A 19,807-nucleotide genomic window follows, 5' to 3' on the forward strand; every position below is an offset into this window, starting at 1 on the left:
CAATGTGAAACACCTCAATGCGTTGAGAAATGCCCATGAGAGCTGACTCAGTGAGACAGCAAGGGGATGGCTGAGACTGATGGGGAGAGAATATTTTGTTCTTATTGAACCCAGGAGTAGGGAAAAAATAGGTTCCAGGAAATCTATTTCCAAGCGGTTGTACTGTGGTACAACTGTGGATGTTACCCAGTGCCATTGCACTAATTATAAGCACTATCTGAAGGATGACTGGAGGCACTAACCACACCTAGTCTACCAGCACCAACTCAAGAGAGCAATCAAACATTTTCTTACAACTAAACATTAGATGATCTAGATACATCTCTGTTCCTTCACTGAGTTGATTGAGCTGCAGAAAATTATTTACATAAGCCAACGCTGTCACAGATACCTTGTATCAGGTGAGCTCAATCCCGTGACCATTATCTGGTACTTATCCCAGGTTCCTGACATCCCAATAGATGCTGAGTTGTCCTGTGAGTTGTCCTTCAAAGCAATGCAAGCACCTTTGTGACAATCACCTCTACCAGACAGAAGCACAGATCCTGTTCCCTGAGTCAACAAATGTGTTTCTTAGAATTTAAGAGTTCCTCATGATCCATGCAAGTACTACTAGGAGAGAACCGAATGATTAAGCAGCAAAGGCCGATTGCTCCCCACAGTAAAATACATCAAAGTTGGGAAAAAATAAAATACAGGTTGGCAGACGCTTGACTTCATGACTTTTCACACTGTTCTTACTGGATGTGGAAGACTTGATGTACACACACACCTCAATGGATGCCACTAGGGTAGAAATAAAGCTCCAGATCAAGAACCCAGGTGGATGCATAACCAGGACATAGATGCATACACAGAGCCGTTAGGAAATTCACCTTCCTTAATTCTTTATTTCATCAAAAATTCCAGCTGTGCAACACATTGTACTCTCACACCTTACTCCATACATGAGACTGATTCAGACTTGTAGAAAACAGCAAACACTTGGCGTAGCTGCTCCATGCTGTGGAACACCAGCCCTTGTACTTGGCATTACACTGAAGTCTCTGCAGAGAGAAAGTGATGACGATGGGTCCCAACCATACATAAATGCTGCATCAAGAACATACATGTACCAAGTCATTTTCTTACATGGATGAGAGTTTCAATGGGAACTCACCCAAGCTGTGGGAAGTGAACTGCTTTGAAAAACAAGGAACACTTCTGTTGGGGTGTCTAGGAGGCTCTGGGGCACCTCTTTGCTCTGGTAATGTAGATCACCACTGCCATTTGCAGTGCTCATTGTGCTTACATCAAGTACTACCAAATTCCGTGGCGGAGTATTTCAGTGAAGCGTAACCTGAAAGTGGTTGAAATAAAACTACATCCCTTCTCCTATCAGTAACCACTGCTAGATTCCATCCTAACAGCAGCTTTTCATTCTGTGGTTATTGCAGATAAAGCTGCTGTTAACACCACACGTTGTTTGGGCAGCCACACCTCACTGCTCAAGGAAGATCAAGATTGGCAGCACAGGAAGGTTTGTACTCACATAAACATCAAGTAAGGAACTTGGAGAAGCCAAAATTACCAATGAGAGTTCTTTAAAATGGTGAAAAGTATTCAGCTTTTAAAGCTCATATGTGTTAAGGAAATGCTACAGATTTGGCTTATCTGTAAGAAATTCATTGGGAACCTCTGTGTACTTCAAGGAACTGATCTGCACTGACTCATTCAGTGATTTTTCTTTGATAAAGGGATTATTAACAAGGCCAAAGTGACCGCACGATGCTGTTCAGTGCTCCTCTGGCACACAGAGCAATCTGCAACCCCAGTTCTACTTGGTCCAAATTATTTGGGCTGAAAGTAAGGTGAAAATTGGTCCACTGGGCCAGCAACTCAAACATTACTCCCAGAAAGCCAAAGTCAATGTTGTTTTGGGCATCGTAACAGCACAGTTCAATTGCCTTTTTACAAGTACAGATATTCCAAAGAAGGGGAATGAAATTTTGAGGGAAAAGATGAAAAAAAAAGCTTAAGTTATTCCCCACAGTGTTTTAGACTGAGGGGAAATTCACATCAAGGCAACTGAAACTTAACAAACAGGAAAGATCAAAGACTTGATTAACTGATCGGTGATGGATGTAACTGTCCTGACTTACAGTTCTCTCACAGTACCGCTACCTAATTCTTCAGAATTCATGTCACAATGTGGGAATGCTTCAACTTGGCAAACACAAGATGAGAAACAATTAACAAAATGGGAATAAAAAATTATTATATTGTTAGTTCAGCTGCTTCTGAACTAAGTAATGAACTGCAGTGTCAGTCCATATAGTTAAGGCATTTCATGTCACAAGTACTAGGAGATAACAGTCCTGGACAGTCTTTGATATACCTTATTCTGTACTATTTTATTCAAACAATTTTCAGAGGCAAAACTAAGCTTACTCTACAGCAAATTCATTACATGTCACTTTCTACCTTTTCTTGTTTATAAAGGAAGAAAACCTTTCAAAAGACATGCATGCTCTAAGGGTCTATTGAGATTGCATTTGACTTGGTAAAACCCACATCAATATATATTCCAGCATCTTGAAGGTAATAAAAGCACAAACTTCATGCTGACCTTTGTTAGAACTCCAATACTCTGTTTATTTTAGCTTTAGGTTAGCTAGGAAATGGTGTACTGCTCTTACTGTACTAACAGAGACCTGAAACAGTTCTTGATTCTTTCAGGTCAGGGAACCAATTACATAAAAACAACCCCAGAACATACTACCTGTGAGCACTGGCTGCCAGATAACGTCACACATTTGCAGCTGGAATGATGCTACGTTTTATAAGTTACAAAATGCAATTACACCTGAACACAAAACAGTTTTAAGATAGGTAAATTTACTGTCTTAAGAGGAACACAGTTAAGTTTCCATTCTACACACTCGGGTGAAAAATTTGTTTAAAAAGTCAAGCAAAAAATGCATAAAATCTGTAATAGGCAACAATATACAAAGTTTCAGATATAAAATCATGACTCGTCTAGCTTGTTACTTGCATCTTTTCACAGGGGGGAATTAAAAGAACCACACATCACTGGACTTCTACACAAGCTTCTTGTGTTTCAATGTCATTTATTGAGGAGTGAATGAGATACTGTCAGACATGCCAAAAAGACTTCACATTCAAGGGCTGGAAGCTGAACAGCTTTCCTCATTGAGTCACTGTACAAGTTGTTTTTGGGAATCTGAAAGTGCGATCAATGAGGTCTTCATGCTGGATGGTTTTGTCTTCGGTTTTTCATCTTTTGATCTACTAACTTGTCGGGCAGAAGGACACTTTCTACCCTACAAAGACTCACACTCCGATTAATACAATTAACACTAGATGTAGAGAAATGTTTATCTGTCATAACATACATCTACTGCTGCATACAAGGTCTTAAAGCTGTTTCTTAATTCATTATGTCTAATGAGAAAATTCAACTTGTTTCCCTTTCGCCATCGTATGGATGGCTAATACCGTTAGAAAAATACTCTTCAGTGCTATTGTAGGGTTTAGAGGAAACTTCTTCAGTGTTGTGGGACAGATACCGATTTAAACACCATTCGGAAAGAATGCTTCTTCCTGTTGCCACTGCCTGTAGGTTGCAGAAGAATGGCCTACACGCACTACAGTTCTGTTTTACTCAAAAATAAAGAAACAAAAGAAACCTAAACAATAGGGTAAACGTTTATTTGGAGTTAGTTTTCTTGCAGATGATGCTTAAGGCCCTTCAAGCAGAGCTCAGGAGCTCCTGTATGGCTGCCTGTTGATCTGCATTGAGCTGTGATATGCATTCTGTCCACAGTCCTCCAGATGTCTAGAAAAAAAACAGAAGTCAGGTTTATATAGGCTTCAGGTTTATATAGGCTTACAAGCTTCTAAGGCATATACTGCAACGTCATGTTTAGAAAGCTCATCATTCACCAGGCTAATTTCTGTAACACATATGCTAAAGGATGAACCAAAATCTTCAGTTACGCACGGCTCTGCATTCAGAGAGATGCCCTGAAATACTCAAAGGGAAGCTGAGGTTAAACAGCACCACAGTAATTTGCTTTGAAATTCCTAGGAACCCACCTCCTCCTTTGCCCCACTTGTACGTGCTACCATTTTAAACCTACCAGTCGAAGATCCTGAAAACAATAAGAGGTTTTGGAAGAAGCATTTATTCAGCTACAAAAAGATGGAAGCAACTTACACCTTGCCTTACGTGACCAGCTTTAACACTGGATTAGCTTTTGTAACAGCAATGTGCTTCAAGTACATTTAAAAGACTGTTTTATTCCAAGCTTTCAATTTTCAGCTTCATAATAAATGCCCTTTTCTCACAATTCTTTGTGCAGCATATAGAAATGGATTCACAGACTTCAGAAACAAAGACCTCAAGTGTTGCTTTTCTTTTTTTTAAGGTTTGTTTTAAATAAGATTGGACATTTTATAATCTCGACGTATTGTGGAATGTTGCAGAACTACGTGTGCTCTGCCAGCATTTATGACATTTAAACTGATACTACACTGAAATATTCCTGGCATGAGAACATCTAAGCACGAGGGAAAGAAGTTTATATGAGATTCTTGCTCTGACCATAATGCGACTCCTGTCAGATATTGGCAGTGGAACAGCTCACTTAAATCTGCAAAAGAAAGTCCTTCTGCCTGCTGCCGCTTCCCAGATTCCAGGAAACTGCCAGCACTTACACAGCCTTCCAAGCTCCTTCTATGGGATAAAATACTTGCAATGCTCTACTGAAGTCAAGTTACTACGTGCGGAGAGATGCAAGGTTGGCAACTGTAAGCTACAATTAATAGCAACAAACAAAAAAAGCCATCAACAGCAAAATGAAAGAAATCCCCCAAACAAATAAACCCACATCACAAGCTTTAAGATTTTCCCCCACAGTCTGAAGCTAAATCATTTAACTGAGACAAAACTAGTTTCCATCCTATATATACCTACCAGCCCTGGTCAAGAATGGACTTTGAAAAGCAAGACAATACACAATAACCTACACAGGTACATAGACTGAGCAAATGTATTGGCAAACCCTAAGTTCCATACCCAGACTTTAAATACTAACAACAAAGGATTTGTTTATCTGCAAATGAGAATCCACAGTGGCCACTCTTGCATGAGTCCATTTATTAAGGATGACAGATACAAAGGGCAATGATTGAATAGCCGCTGCTCCAAATCCCATACACATTCTATAGGCCATATGCTTGCCAGCCACATTACTTTCTATCGTCGAACCATAAAATGGCCTAGGTTGAAAAGGACCAAAGTGATCTAGTTTCAATCCCCCTGCTTTGAGCAAGGTCGCCAACCACCATACCAGGCTGCCCAGAGCCACATCCAGCCATATCATCCTTCTATCATTAGATGCTGTAACTGTGGAATAAACCTGATGCTATCATCAGGTGGGCATCTTAAGACTATTAATTAACAAGCATCTGAGGAGCTTAGATATAAAGACAGACTTTATTCCTATATTCAAGTGCAGTCATTACCAAGTTGTAACAGAAATGGTTCTAGGAATGTCCAACAACATCCATCATCACTGGTTGAAGCACTATTGTTTAAGGAGACAAGGCTCTCAGGACTAGTTTAATGGTTTTGATACTCCTGAAAGCAAATCCTAAGCGTTCCCCTTTATGTATAAGAAATAGAGTGTTTACCTGCACTTGGCGAACAACATTAGCCAATCGCTTGGTACATGGATCTTCATGTTTAATAGCTTCATGAATTTCACCATCCGCAATTATACTGAATATTCTGGGAAGGTTAGAGTTGTTGGGACCAAGGACAACTGGATTGTTGCTGTTATGATGAAAAATACATATTACAAAATAAAGCCATGTTTGACTAAAAAAGTTGATGTAAACATTTCACGTTTAAGCCTAGTGATTTTGAAATATCTTATTCTTAAGCTGCTTGTTTACATCCAAGTTTCACTCAGCTTAGCAAGTCCGCATAGCTTTCTTGCTTGCTGACTGAACGTTCCTCCTCCTGTTAATATTTAACCAGCTGGTTTTTAATCCGCCTACGCTTTATCAGAAAGAAGTTCTGTACTTTAGGGAACTGCTGAGTTCCATGCAGATGAAACCATAAATAAAGTGACAGAAATACCCTGCCTAAAAGGGCTTCTTTCTCTCTCTCAGTGCTCTAAGGGAGAGGAGGTTGTATTACTGGTGTCAATAGAGCACCAGTGAGTGACCTCAGCTTTCTGCCAGCACTCTCACTGACACCACCAGTAAACAGTTTTGCTCTCTCTTTCCCAGCCAAGTTCTGGAGCACAGGAGTGTTGGCAGTCAGGGACTGAAGAGGAAAACACGTCCTGCTTCCAGCCCTGCCACCTACCACTGCTGTAACACAGAGACTGTGAATGTGGGACAGACAGAGCTCTAGAGAAGTGCACAGCAAGGCTGAGCACTCTGCACACATCTGTGGACAAGAGAATTGTTCTCATATTAGAACTCTTCATTTCTGTGTGTGTATGCACATACAGGTTGGTATTGCTATGGTGTCTCTACAATTGCACAATCATCAGTACAGAATCTTCAATTGCCATCACCCATTTTTAGCTATAACCTTAACAGAGCACCACAAGATACAAGATATTAATACAGCTCTCCTACTTATGACTTACTGTCTATGTTTCCACTAAGCCATAATGATCCAAAAGATGAAATTCCTGCACTCAATTACTAAGTGCAACTTCCACTTACAATACCAATGTGGAAGACTCTGCTATGACTTCCCAAATTATCTTCTCCAAACTGTAAGTAGGTTAACCTGACAGCTTCTCAGCTTTAGAAAATGAATGCCAGGAAAGAATCTGCAAACAAGCTCATTTTATGCATAACATCAATAACATCACCTTACCTCTCAATTAAGTCACACAAGTAATTGAAAGAATGAACAGCTTCTTCTTTATCTTCGTGAAGTGGAAGCCACGATAACCAGTGTGGCAGGACTTCTTCAACATTTACACAGTCTGGCTTGAATTTCATTATCTTTCCTACAGCTGAAATGCAGTTCTCTGTTGCATTGACATTCTCTTTGGTTTTGGCATCTGGCGACTGAATGACTCTCACCAGCAATGGAAGCGCCTCTAATAGAGAAACAACAGAAGAATAACATTTAATGCACAATCAAGTTATATTTTACTAACATCAAAAATCTTACAAGGGTTGACTGCTTGTAGTAGAGAAGTCTATAAACTGCATTGTGGTGTTTGTTCATCCATGCAACAAAATCCAGCCATCCCACCCCACTACTCCAGCTGTCCCAATGTCTCTCTGCTTTCAGGTTCTTCCCTGCTCAGTAACCTGTAAAATACACAGACAGAAGAAACAACAGCTAACATCCAAGTTTGAGTTTACTTTACAAGGGCAGAAGAGAAAAAATAACTATCTTCTGCTGTTTTTTAACTGAAGTTACACAACCTACAATATACAAGAAGCCATAATCTATGGGAAAAAGGCAATAGACAACTAACTTTATCTATCAGCTTCTATAAAAACCGATGATGAGAAACACCACTTTAATTCGGGTTGCAGCGCATGTCAACAGTGCCTGCCTACTGCATTTCTGCATACACATTTATATGGACAAACACACACCCCTGGCCCACTAAAAAAGCTCATAGAAACAATTTCATATGGTGAAACCATCTGGCATAGTTTGCTTAGCAACAATCCAACTTCAAGGAAAAATGCCAACTTCTTGCTACATTATTAAAAAATTATTTAGAACAGTCATGTGAGCTTACTTTTAATGAATATTAATATAACACTTATAATTCATAGAACCTCCAAGGTCAGCAGAACCACCAGCCTGAGTAACGAATGCACGTCGCCAAAGGTGAACAATACCACCTTCAAGGGTCAATGTGGGTATGGCTGTGGCAGGGAGCAGCGCGTGCAGGATCACACACTCAAGAGGTTTTACCTGGTGAACACATACCTGTGCAAAAGGGACGATAGTTGTCCCCACCGAATTGTGCCATAACTCCAACACCATAGGCAGCTGCTTGTCTAACCTCTGGGCTGTTATCGCATACTGACTGCAGCATCGGCCTCAGGAAGTACTCGGCATATTTGAATGAGGAGGGGCTGCAATGCTCTACGATGTCATCAAAAATACAAAGTCCCCACTGCCTATCCGGCCACGGCCTCTGCGGACACTGTAGCAAAACCAGATTATGTTTAAGCCACCTTCAAACAGGTAATTTTGTACAGTCAGTGATTATTTAAACAAAGTCACACTAACAGCGGCCTAGAACTTCTCTTAAATTTTTATGTTAAATTTAATACTACAAAGCACTGGTTTCAATAGTGATAGATGTGGCTTAACCTCCTATCAGACCTAAACCTGGACTTGACTATTCTGTACAGAGGCCTGCATAGAAGGCCTATTAAACATTCAGGGGCAAAAAAACAAAAGGGAAATACACAATAAAAAGAGAACAGGGTACTTACAATTAAGTTGACAATTAGTGGAAGTAGCCTTTCAAACCATGGCAACACCTTCTCCTTATAACTGCTGAATATTGAGTGCAAAATGTCGGATACTTTAGTCAAAATATAAACGTCACTGTCATCCTGATAGGAAAGATACAACTCACACTGAGATTAATGATTCTTAAAATATTGGAAATCACATGCAACACTATGGTTTATGAACTAATAGAAGAAAGCTGTTCAATGATTTTGTTTTGTAAAACAACAGCCTCTTTACGTCCAATATTTTGAACTCTTGGTATAAAGCCCAAATCCATTGCTGCTTAAGCACCCAATCACCTAAGACTCACAGGTTCATTTCAGGGGTGGAAAGTTTAAAGACAAATGGCCTCCTGTGTAGATTTACTGCTTCACTGGACTCCTCTTACAGAAAACAGAAGGCCCTTTTCCTCCTCTGAAGCTCACACATACTGTAACAAGCTTTGATTTAAAAGCAAAGAGATAACAGCCTTTGTGCTCGAGTGTGGCAAAAATGAGGAACATTAATTTTCTTATTTTAATCCCATTTTTCTCCTTGCTCAGTCAATGTATCAAACCAATGAAGTCCAATAACCATCACATAGATTCAACTATCAATTCACACAATATTTCCAAGTGAGGACTTCAAGTTGTTTGCTAGGCACGCGTGCATTGGAAAAACCACTTGACTTTGCTCTGTTGTACTCAGCACGGTTCCCTTAATCAGTTTATACTTTCAGGCAGGAAAACAATATAGCTATTTTTTTCCCCCCCCTTTACTGGAAACCAGTAACTAGTGACCATTTATCATGCCACAAAGCCTGCTAAACACAATACTTAAAAGTTATTGCTCAAACCAGGGCTGTATCCAAGATATTAGACTGATGTTACTCTTTGATCATCTTTCTTGACTTCTGTCCCTGCCATTATGTATCCCATAACATTCCTGCTGCCTTGAGGTAAGGGCTGTGCACACAGTTCCGGGACTAAAAGGTGTATAATCAGGTGTTGCTCATTATCATATCTTAATTCTGTTCACATGGAAAGTGATATTCCAGTCCCACTCCTACTTTCACAAGACAGTGCATACAAGTCCCCCCTTCAGTCTTTAAAAGCAAACAAATATGAATGAAAGTATTTTAAAGAATGCCTTGAAACTCTGTTGCAGAGAGCAGATACAGCAGATACAGACCCTCTGAAGTAGTTCTGTTTGCTACCATTTTCTCTTGTTATCACTACACAAAAAAGCTTAATTATGGCAAATAAGAGCAGAAAAAAATAGTCAGGAGGGACTTTTAACTCAAAACTTGGTTATTTTTCAGTTGGTTTTGGTCCCTAGATAATGCCATTATGCAGGTGACCAAGTTTCCCCTTTTGAATGTCAGGTTAATGTTCCCAAAGGAAAGGGGCACAGAAAATGCACTGTTATTTAATAAAGCATTTAAATATGTGTACATGGTTTGTTAAGAACAACTTAGGTCCGCAAACAGCTCAAATTCAAGCAGACAAGCTTTAATTACTCATCATGAGGCAAAAGTTTCTTATTTCTTAAATTCATTGAGTATCCTCTCTCATTATAAACAGCAGTGACTGATTCTATACCACTCTTCCTATAACACAGGAGTCACCTCTACTTCAAACTAAAGCCAGCTCAGTATCATAGCAAAGTCACTTTGGTATTCTCTCATGAGCAAACACATTACGCCAGCTGTTGATTCTGTTGTCCTACAGTGATACTCATGATACTATTTTCGTAAGTGAAAAGCTAGACCTCAAAATTATTGCTTTAGTATACAGTGGGCAAGGAAACCTTGGATGTTTTCCAATTCATACAAGTACTGCAACCCACTTCTTGAAGGAATATGGCAACAGTGCATTCTTCCAGGAAGAAACAATTCTAAGATGCACGATGCTTTAACTTAGCCATCTCTGTGTCATGTATTTCGATCTAAGTGCTTTATGACGGGAAAAGCCCCCCAGGCCAACTTACTTCATCTTGTAATGACTCCTCAACTTGTTCATCATAGTCTTCATCTTGTCTTTTCACTAAAAGAAAGAAAAACAACATTTTAAACCATTATATTGCCTAGGAAGCAATATAACAGATTTGGAAACAATACAGGATACACTGTCTGAAGATGCAAGAAGAATTTGTCTTTAGGCTTCAAAGACCTTTCACAGAAAAACAAGTGTGACAGCTCGGACCAAGAATATGTAAAACAGCATGAAACCTGCCCATAACCACAAAAAGCGCATATAAATAAGGCACTATTATTGCTTTAAAACTGCCAAGATGAAAGATCACAGAAGTGACAACACTACAGACACAAGAGCCATCAAGTCATCTGCACATAAAGTTTTGATTAAACTACAGCAATGCAGTAAGTTATACCATCCCCACCCTCCCAGAGCTCACAAACATTCATCAGAAGATGTTGTCTCCAAGTCCAGTTGGACTTGGATATGAATATGGAAATTAAAGAAATCCCAACTAGGCATTTTTGCATTCAGAAACGATTAAATTCTGTTTTAAGAACTATCAGACATTGACAGCAATTTCTGCTGACTTACCCTGTCTTAATTCTTGGTTTTTAAAGTGCTCTTCTAGTTTTCCTTTTAATATTCCTCCAAGTTCTTCAAAGTGTTCGTTGTTGAGGCATCCATCGCCCATTACCTCGATGCACTAGTGAAAGAAAGGGATCTGTTTTTCAGATTTAAAGCACCTGAGCAGTCTCAATGAAATCTAAAACATGCACAGAGTATTAATTCACACTATAGGCGATTACTAGCAGAAATAACTAACAGAACTCCCATGCTGTGATCCATTCACACATTAATCAAGTTAGGTGTAATTTCACTGTATATTTCACCCACATTGTTTGAGTGGTTTGTGGTTAAAATAAACAAGCCTGCTGTTTATTTTTAGCTTAATATTTATTCCCCCTCCTGCCCACCCAGAGAACCAAAATACCTAAGTACAATTAGAAATATCTGAGCAGATATGTATAAGCAACTTTGGTATTAATTTAAGCAGCTAAAAGAAATGCAAACACATGTTTGTTCACTTGCTTTTCTTTTACCTTAAAAGGCTATGAACAATATTGTCATGACATTTTAAAGAAAGTTACCTTTGCAAAAGAATGCATTATTTCCGAAAGAACATCTGAATCTGGTTCTGTCCCAATGGCTTTGATGAGCGCATCACACATGAAGTGCCACATCTGTGTGAGGTAATCAGGCCCGCGGACTCGGGCACACTCAAGAAGGAGGGGCATCGACTCTGCTGCTGCCACTCGAACACGTTTTGTTATTAAGGAAATAAAACAACTCAGGACAACAAAGTGCTTAAATTACAAGTACCAGTAACTATAATGACATTTGTTTCCTATCTAAAATTGACTCTTCGTTATGTGTTGATTTCTTAGAGACACGGTAAGATTAAATTTAAAGGAAGATTATAAGAAGGCGATAGGACACAGCAGGGGAAGGGGAAACTGACTGTTTTAAACTACAGGAAGGGAGATTTAGATCAGATGTCAATAGGATGTTTTTTACATAGAGAGTGGTGAGGTGCTGGCACAGGCTGCCCAGAGAGGCTGTGAGTGCCCCATCCCTGGAGTGTTCAAGGCCAGGTTGGATGGGGCCCTGGGCAGCGTGGTCCAGTGCCTGATTAAGCAGCTGGGAACCCTGCCCGATTAAGCAGGGGGGATGGAACTTGATGATCTTTGAGGTTCCTTCCAACACGAGCCATTCTATGATTACAAATACCAAAATTAAACTGTTTGCTATTCAGAAGTTTTTTCAAGGAATAAATATATTCAAGTTGCCTTAATCTGTTGATGCCAACAAAACATTCCGTACAGCTTGCTTACTACGTTACAGATGAGCTTGTTTAAAAGAAACTAAAGGGAAAACTACGATTTATTGACTAAATAAGTAAATATTTAGTCAATATATTTATATGTCAATATAAGACAAGACTTCTGTAAAGAGTAGAACATTACAATATTAGTACTTTCTATTCATTTAGGGAAACATTGTAAGCATGACCGATTCTTCCCAAACTAAGCTTCCATTCCCACAGTAGGATTTATTAATAGGATATCATCATGAAAGTAGAACTTCAGCAATGGAACCATCAGCTTTACAACTTGCTCAGTGTACTCCACAAACCCTTCCTTTAGCTCTTTCGCATAGCAAACCTGAAACACAAAACATGAAAGTGCCATGTTAATGTGCAATATTTAATGGGAAAAAAAAACAATAAAAAACAGCATAGTGGCAAAAAAGAATTAAAATTCTTCAGTATCTCCTGTACTGTAGAAGTTTTGCAAAAAAAGAAAAGCTCTGTTCACCTTAAAAATGTAAGTTCTAGAAAGCTATCTTCAAACAACAGGAAAATAAGTTGGTCTAAATCCCAGAATTGTAGGGGTTGGAAGGGACGTCCAGAGATTGAGTCCAACCCCCCTGCCAAAGCAGGCTCCCTACACCACGTCACACAGGTAGGTGTCTTGAATATCTCCAGAGAAGGAGACTCCACAACCCCACTGGGCAGCCTGTTCCAGTGCTCCGTCACCCTCACCGTAGAGAAGTTCCTTTGCACATTTGTGCAGAACTGCCTATGCTCCAGTTTCTGGAGTTCTGAATCTTGAATTCAGTACTACAAGAAAACCAAAGCTATTTAACTTAGTACTGTAAAGAAAAGATTTGTTACAGACTTTGGCCCTATACTTCATCATCCAGCAATACACACATCACCAAGATTTCCTTATCACTCACCAGCATTTGGCACGCAGTTGCTTTCTCTTCAAGACCTGCAGTTTTAATTCCAAAACTCTGCTGATCTCCTAGGTTTACAAACTCCCAACCATCATCATCGCTCATGTTCTCCATATCTTGTGCTGTTTTTAATAAAAAAGCATAAAGCTTAAAATACAACCTCAAACCTCAGTGCTTTTCAAGCAAAGCATCAGCTTAAAACCTACTGTCTAAAAGAGCTACTTCAGGTTTAATGGATGCAGTCTTCATTAGAGGGCCCATGACAACAGGAAGGTACTGCTGAAATTCCTTTCCGAGAATTTTACACATTCTGGCCCATGCTGAGATCATGTAAGAAATCTGTAAGAGAGGACAATCAAAGTTTTCATTTCTCATATTTTATTCTAACACATATTTATAATGATGTCATGAAGAAATAACACTTTACAACAGATTTTTTCCCCCCCCAAAGTCAGTGGTGCATTAGTTTTAAATGACTGAAAACAACCCAAATCTGATACGCATGTTATGTAAAAATGAAGCTTGAGAAGACCTCTCCCCCAAGCCTTTATATGAAATGATGCATTGGAATCTCTCATCAAACAATGCATTGGCATCTCTCATCAAAGATGTGGTAGTATAAGATATACATGTAAGGCACCCATGACTCTCTTCAAAAGTCCATTACTTTCTGAAACAAATAGTTTCCTGAATTGAAGTGATGCTATTGAGTCTCATTCCTAAAAAGAGCAAGCGGAGCTAAAGATAAATGTAGTGTTTTATGAGGAATTTCTCAGTTGCACAAGCCAAAATAGTTCTCTGCTCATTAGAGCAGCTGCCTAGTAGAACTCATGGAACTATTTATAAGAAGATGACAGCAAAGGAATAATCACACAATGCCAAATAAAGCACCAACTACTAGACAAGGGATGACTTGCAAATGATACAGCAAGTATAGATTCTGGATGTCTGATCTCCTAACCATGCTTCATGAGAGATTTAAAGGACATATCAGGGCAGTCAACCCCTTATAAAAGATGTGGTAAATTGTTAGCCTAACTGTGCAGCTGCTTTTTTTCCCCCCTCTTTAAGGAATGTCATGTGCACACAGGACATCTTAAATCCTAACAAATGAGACAAATAAATTTAACATACCTGTGGATCATCATCTTCTAGATCACTGAAGTCCGTCTGCGTTTTCAACAACAGCTGCATTACGTCAGATGCATCCTGCATAAACTAAACATAAGATAATGTGCTTTTAAAGGCAAGCCAAAGGAAGACTTTGCTGAGACTCTCAACACCAAACAATTTAAGCATTAATGTCCAACATGTTATCAAGACAGAAGTTAAAACTTCAAGAAGTCTGAAAGATACAAGCAAAAACACTTAGTTTGGAAGCATCACTAAACGATTGTGGTCTTCAGCCTCACTGTACTTCTATCCACACATTTGAAAGTATAAATCACAGAACCACAGAACTGTGATTAATAAAGAGCTGTTACTTATTGAAGGCTAGTCTTCTCTTAATCCATACATCGTGTTATTCTACTATGAAGCATGACTTTGCCTTCCTTACTCAATAAAATGAAAATCCGTGCCTGTAATCCTTCTGTTCTCCAGGTTAAGATCTTACCTTTTCTTTACCAACAGCAAGACCAATTAGGCTGATGCATTCAATAGTTTTTCCTCGCAGAAGCCTTAGTTCCTTCTGAACAGCGTTCTCAACAATGTGTTTTAGAGAGGTCATAAATAAGTCATAGTATGGAACAAACTTCTCCTCTGCTGTATCTGCAACCGATGCTATTGAAGTCACAACTTGCTCCAAAACCAGCTTAGTGCCTTTCTGTATCAACTTGAAGAGAGAAGATTAAAAGGTTTTATTTTTAAAGCAAATATTTTAAATGAACAGCATTCAAAATAATATATATATATGCTCAGGGGCATATCCTCATTCTGGTCAATTTGTAATGACAGTAGATCCATCTACTGGTTTGTAGCTCATAGATTGGCTACACTAGTTGTTATACATGCAAGAGATCACCTGTCACGAAGCTGTTCATTCATTATATTATACCTCTTGTAACTTTATCACCATAGTGGAATGAAGATGCTTCACTAGGTTATCCAAATACGGAATTAGTAGTGACTTTGGACAGTCTTCAGTGAAGTTTATGAGCGCTGCAGCAGCATGGGCTTGAACACGCTGGTTGTCTTGATCCTCCATGGTCTGCAGAAGAGCTGCTATCACCTGAAATAGTAACATTCATTTTCAGATAAGCAAGTTTCTGAATGAAACTCCCCCCAACCCCCCCCCACACACACTGTTTTACGTCTTACCTTCTCATGAAATTTCTTTTGGAAGCCAGGTGCAAAGTCAGTTGCCATTTGCCCAATAGCATTACAAGCAGCGTATCTCACTCTTGGATGCTGAAAGATGATTTCCCTCAGGTGATTAAGAAGCAGCCACAAGAGCAGAAATGAAAATGTTTTGAAATAATTAACTACTTGATACTTACAGGGTCCTGAAGGAACAGCAGAACGAAATTAACTATCTCATTTAAAATTCCTTCCATCTGTTGGTGGCAACCTTCTCCAATGGCTGAGAGAGCCATCAAGCCTGCGTGTCTGTACTTCCAGTCAGCTACAGGAGATTAAAATGACATCAATATTAAAAAGACAAATGACTTCTAATTGAGGGGTGGGGTAGCAGGGGGCAGTGGCGGGAAGGATAAGTGAGAGAAGAGAAATAACTGTTTAAGAGCACTGATTATGTTATTAGGGTTAATGAGGCTTTCCCCCCTTTCAAGTCCTATTAATCTCAACTTAGACAAGTGGATATTGTGACACTTGATCTTTCATCACCTTCTTTTTCAGGAAGAGATGAAGTATCACCTTGATAGAAGATACAGTGAAGCAGTTTATATTTTTTTTTTGCTATTTATGATAATTGGATGTTCTTAGTTAAGAACTTCTTATCAGTGAGAAACCCTGAATCACACTGTACCTATCGCATTTCCCTCTCCCAAAGAAGGAAACATACTTGTTAGGTACTGCTTTAACCCAACAGAAAGAAAGCACCAGACACATCAGCTATGTGACTTCTTCACAGGAGTATAAGTCTTATAACCATTAAGTCCACTCTTTTCTGTGGGTTCTACAGAACACAGCATTTGCCAGTCTGGAAGCTATCTTCTATACTGACAGCTCTCATCACAAGCCAATTGAAAGTGTATGCAATAAGCATACTTTTTCTGCTTTGAAAGGCTGACTGAGCAGGCTTTACAGGCCTCTGTAAGAAGAAAAGCAGCATTTGAAGGAACTGATAAGAATATCTGTAACCATCTCATGGAACAAATATTTAAATCATCAGAATCAAACACAGCCTATCACAGACTCCTGTACTCCAATGCATCTAATTAGGGAGTAGGGGGTGTGACAGAGACAAATTCTTATTTAAGGATTGTAAAAGAGTAGAAATTCACTGAAACACGGCACTTCCAAAGAGATCTGAGCTTCAGATGAACAGAGTAGACTTAAAGTATTGTATGACACCACACTGACAGAGAACTGCAGAAAATAAGACAAAAATCAGTCTGTTTTTGACATCTGTTCAGCTGTTTGAGGTCCAGTCTTAATGCAATCAATTTAAGTCTTAAGAAATCCCAGTGTAAAGAGAAGCAATGCATTTCAAAGTACTCAGCACTTGCATTTCTTTGTGCTGAAATCAAAAGCAGTGCATGAAATACATCTCTTAGCTAAGCAGAAAGACTTAAGAGGTATCAGAGTTCCCCAAAAGGTAAGAATTGCACAAGTTTGCATCTACTTACGATTCTGAAGCATCTGCATGATATGTTCTTTAATCATAGGTAAAACAAGCTTTCCTCCAAGGCCACATGCCATCCGGTCCAGCGCACTCTCACCAGCTACTGCATTGCTAAACAACAGGGACAAACATAGCAAACATTTGACATCTACAACAAAACAAACAGCCCAACATTTTTGTGCAGTTCTACTCCCCAAACTTTTGCCATCTGAATGAGAAAACAAGACTTCATCAGTAAATAAGGTAAGCCCAGCTCTAAAAGCACACATGATGGGTGTCTCAGCAACAGAATAGCTACTCACCCTCCACTTAAAAATGTTCTATCTGTAGATAGATATAGATAACACTGGCCAACATATTTCTGTGTAATCCAGCAAGGCTGCCATATCAGTAGTACAGCAGCACATCCCCCGGCCAATGACTCAGGCAGGAAACATCCAGGTGAGAAATGTGTGACTTGCAGCCAGTTCCAGAACTGAGAATAGCCAAACTTTACCTATGTTGAAAGACTGGTTCTATCCAGTACAATTAATCTTTACAGAGAAGTGAATGAAGTTTCCAGGATACAGCCAGCTGCTGCTGCAATCTGGGTATGGCTTATATGGCTATAATAACTCAAGGTTATTATAGTACCTTATTATAGTACCTTCTAGACACTGTGCTGACTGAAAAGCTGAACAATGGTCCAGAAAAGAATGAACCCCCCTCTTCTTTCAAGTATCAGGTTGGCTGGGCTATAAATAGAGGTCTTCAGACTATCATGCTTGAATCCCTAAGTCTCTTTCGAAAGCACATATAGTCTAAAAACTCACATGCTGCTAACAAAGCTGATAAAGATAATCACAATATCGCATGTTCCTCTTCAGATATCATGTTCAGATAGAAGCATCACCAGCCAGAGCTTGGGCTCATAGGTTTAGACTGGCACAAACTCACTGAAATTTTTGGCTGCTTTCATCTGAAATGACGTCCCTCGAGTTCCTTCCTTCCACCATTAATTCATACATTCAATGTGAGGAAATAAATGTAGTATTACCTCACAAAAATGACCACACATCTCTGTGCAATTTTTGCAAAGCTTTTGCTGGGGAACAAGGAAGTTGGATTAGAGTTTTCCTCCTTATTAGAATTTCACTGCTGTGTGAAGTCAAAGGGACAAAGAAACTGGAAATGCTTAATAATCCCTGATGCTTTTGTGTACACTGACTCACATCCCCCTTAGTCAGACCTGAACACACCCTAACTAGGCTACAGCCTGAATATCATTAGCCAGTTCCTTGGACTGCAAATAAATTCCAAGCATCTTATAGCTATAAAGTAGTCAAGCACAAGAAGCTAGAAAGCATATTGTGCTCGTTAACAACTCCCTATAAAGATGAACTTCAGCAGTGGGAAATGCATAGTAACATGAGTGAAGGTGCTTGAAGAACAAACTAAGCAAATACAATCTCCACAAACTATCTGATTTCTAGGGTTTTGTTTCAAACCCTCCAGCTCTCCTACTATTTTGAGGACCAGAACAGCTGAGTTTCTCCTTTAGATTAAGTCTATCAAGTATAACTTGTTCTTTTATCTTTGCTTCCTACTTTTAACAGAAGGAATTTCACACTAGAATCCACACTTGTGTTGAGAAGAACTACTCTGCTGACAGTAAAGAGAAACTGGCATGCCTCAAGGGGATGATTCAGAGTACTTACTAAGCTGCCTAAAACAGGCCATCCAAATGAAACCCCACACCCTAAAAGACTTGATAAGGATTTCCACTTTTATTTTCAGTCTTCTATTTACCCTTGAAATTTAACAGAATGAAAAGATTCTAATACTTGACAAACTTGAATGCCAGTATAGCAAACTTCAGAAGTTGAAGAAGCAGAATGAACTAAAACGGTCTAATTACCATGGAGGAGAAGAAGGGAGGGAGGGGGGGGTTAGAAGTAGGTAGTTTAGTTCCCATTCTATAACCAAGAGAAACCAAAAAAGTGTTCCAACTTGAGCATAAGAGCTAACAGGTTCTTCCATTAATTCCTGTGCATCAGTTCTGCAGGCTTATATGCCTGATATCCAGTACAAGTCGCTATGTAGATCAGTAGTGATGTCTCTCTCCTACTGTCTATCACGCTATGAATATTTCCAACTAGTTTGCTAATTTATGAGATGGGGGAAAAAATCTGTAAGTATTTCCAGACTAAACTACAGAATTACTATATATAAAACTGCAAGAACAGGTTTGGAAAGCTGCTTCAGAGAAGGAAAACTTGCATGGCTAATACAACTGAGTCTCCAGTAAGAACACACTGATTAAAAGAAAAGTTGCTTTTCCTTCATTACTCTTCCTTAAGGGCTTTCTCCTTTTCTGTGCATGTGGCAAAATTTGTACTCTATGCCACAAACTGTTCTGAAACACTAATTACAACCAGAGGATTCAAGGCAGAGATGCATGTTGCAGAAAGCACCTAGCCTGGTAAAAATACACTGCATCTCTGCAGTTGTGTGGACATGACCATCTCACTGCACACATTCCTGCTTGCTTCTACTTCATTTACTTCTATTTGGACAGGGGCAGATACGGGAGCCCATAGACATATCACTGTCTAGAGTGAAAAAACTGGAGCAAGCTACAAAGCACACAGTCAGAAAGACTGGACATCTTTAGCAGTTTAGCAAAATAACATGCAACTTCTAGATGTGCATTACAGCAATAAGAAAATTCTGAAAGGATTT

General features: G+C 39.3%; 1 protein-coding gene across 1 annotated transcript in view; it reads right to left on the minus strand.

The window, feature by feature from the left end:
* Positions 1 to 2,860: 2,860 nt before the first annotated feature.
* The window catches only part of IPO5 (importin 5), a 32,467-nt gene continuing 15,520 nt past the window's right edge, over positions 2,861 to 19,807 (minus strand). Inside the window, exons 10-26 of the mRNA XM_015851572.2 lie at positions 17,091 to 17,197; positions 15,780 to 15,904; positions 15,601 to 15,690; positions 15,338 to 15,511; positions 14,897 to 15,115; positions 14,416 to 14,499; positions 13,488 to 13,620; positions 13,282 to 13,403; positions 12,608 to 12,704; positions 11,631 to 11,803; positions 11,074 to 11,185; positions 10,493 to 10,548; positions 8,503 to 8,625; positions 7,988 to 8,207; positions 6,905 to 7,133; positions 5,698 to 5,839; positions 2,861 to 3,838 (exon numbers count right to left, since the gene is read on the minus strand). Coding sequence (XP_015707058.1) covers positions 3,752 to 3,838; positions 5,698 to 5,839; positions 6,905 to 7,133; positions 7,988 to 8,207; positions 8,503 to 8,625; positions 10,493 to 10,548; positions 11,074 to 11,185; positions 11,631 to 11,803; positions 12,608 to 12,704; positions 13,282 to 13,403; positions 13,488 to 13,620; positions 14,416 to 14,499; positions 14,897 to 15,115; positions 15,338 to 15,511; positions 15,601 to 15,690; positions 15,780 to 15,904; positions 17,091 to 17,197 — 2,293 coding nt within the window. The 3' untranslated portion in view covers positions 2,861 to 3,751. The remainder of the gene's footprint in view (positions 3,839 to 5,697; positions 5,840 to 6,904; positions 7,134 to 7,987; positions 8,208 to 8,502; positions 8,626 to 10,492; positions 10,549 to 11,073; positions 11,186 to 11,630; positions 11,804 to 12,607; positions 12,705 to 13,281; positions 13,404 to 13,487; positions 13,621 to 14,415; positions 14,500 to 14,896; positions 15,116 to 15,337; positions 15,512 to 15,600; positions 15,691 to 15,779; positions 15,905 to 17,090; positions 17,198 to 19,807) is intronic.

This window comes from Coturnix japonica, chromosome 1 (assembly GCF_001577835.2).
Source record: "Coturnix japonica isolate 7356 chromosome 1, Coturnix japonica 2.1, whole genome shotgun sequence".
Classification (NCBI taxonomy): Eukaryota; Metazoa; Chordata; class Aves; order Galliformes; family Phasianidae; genus Coturnix; species Coturnix japonica.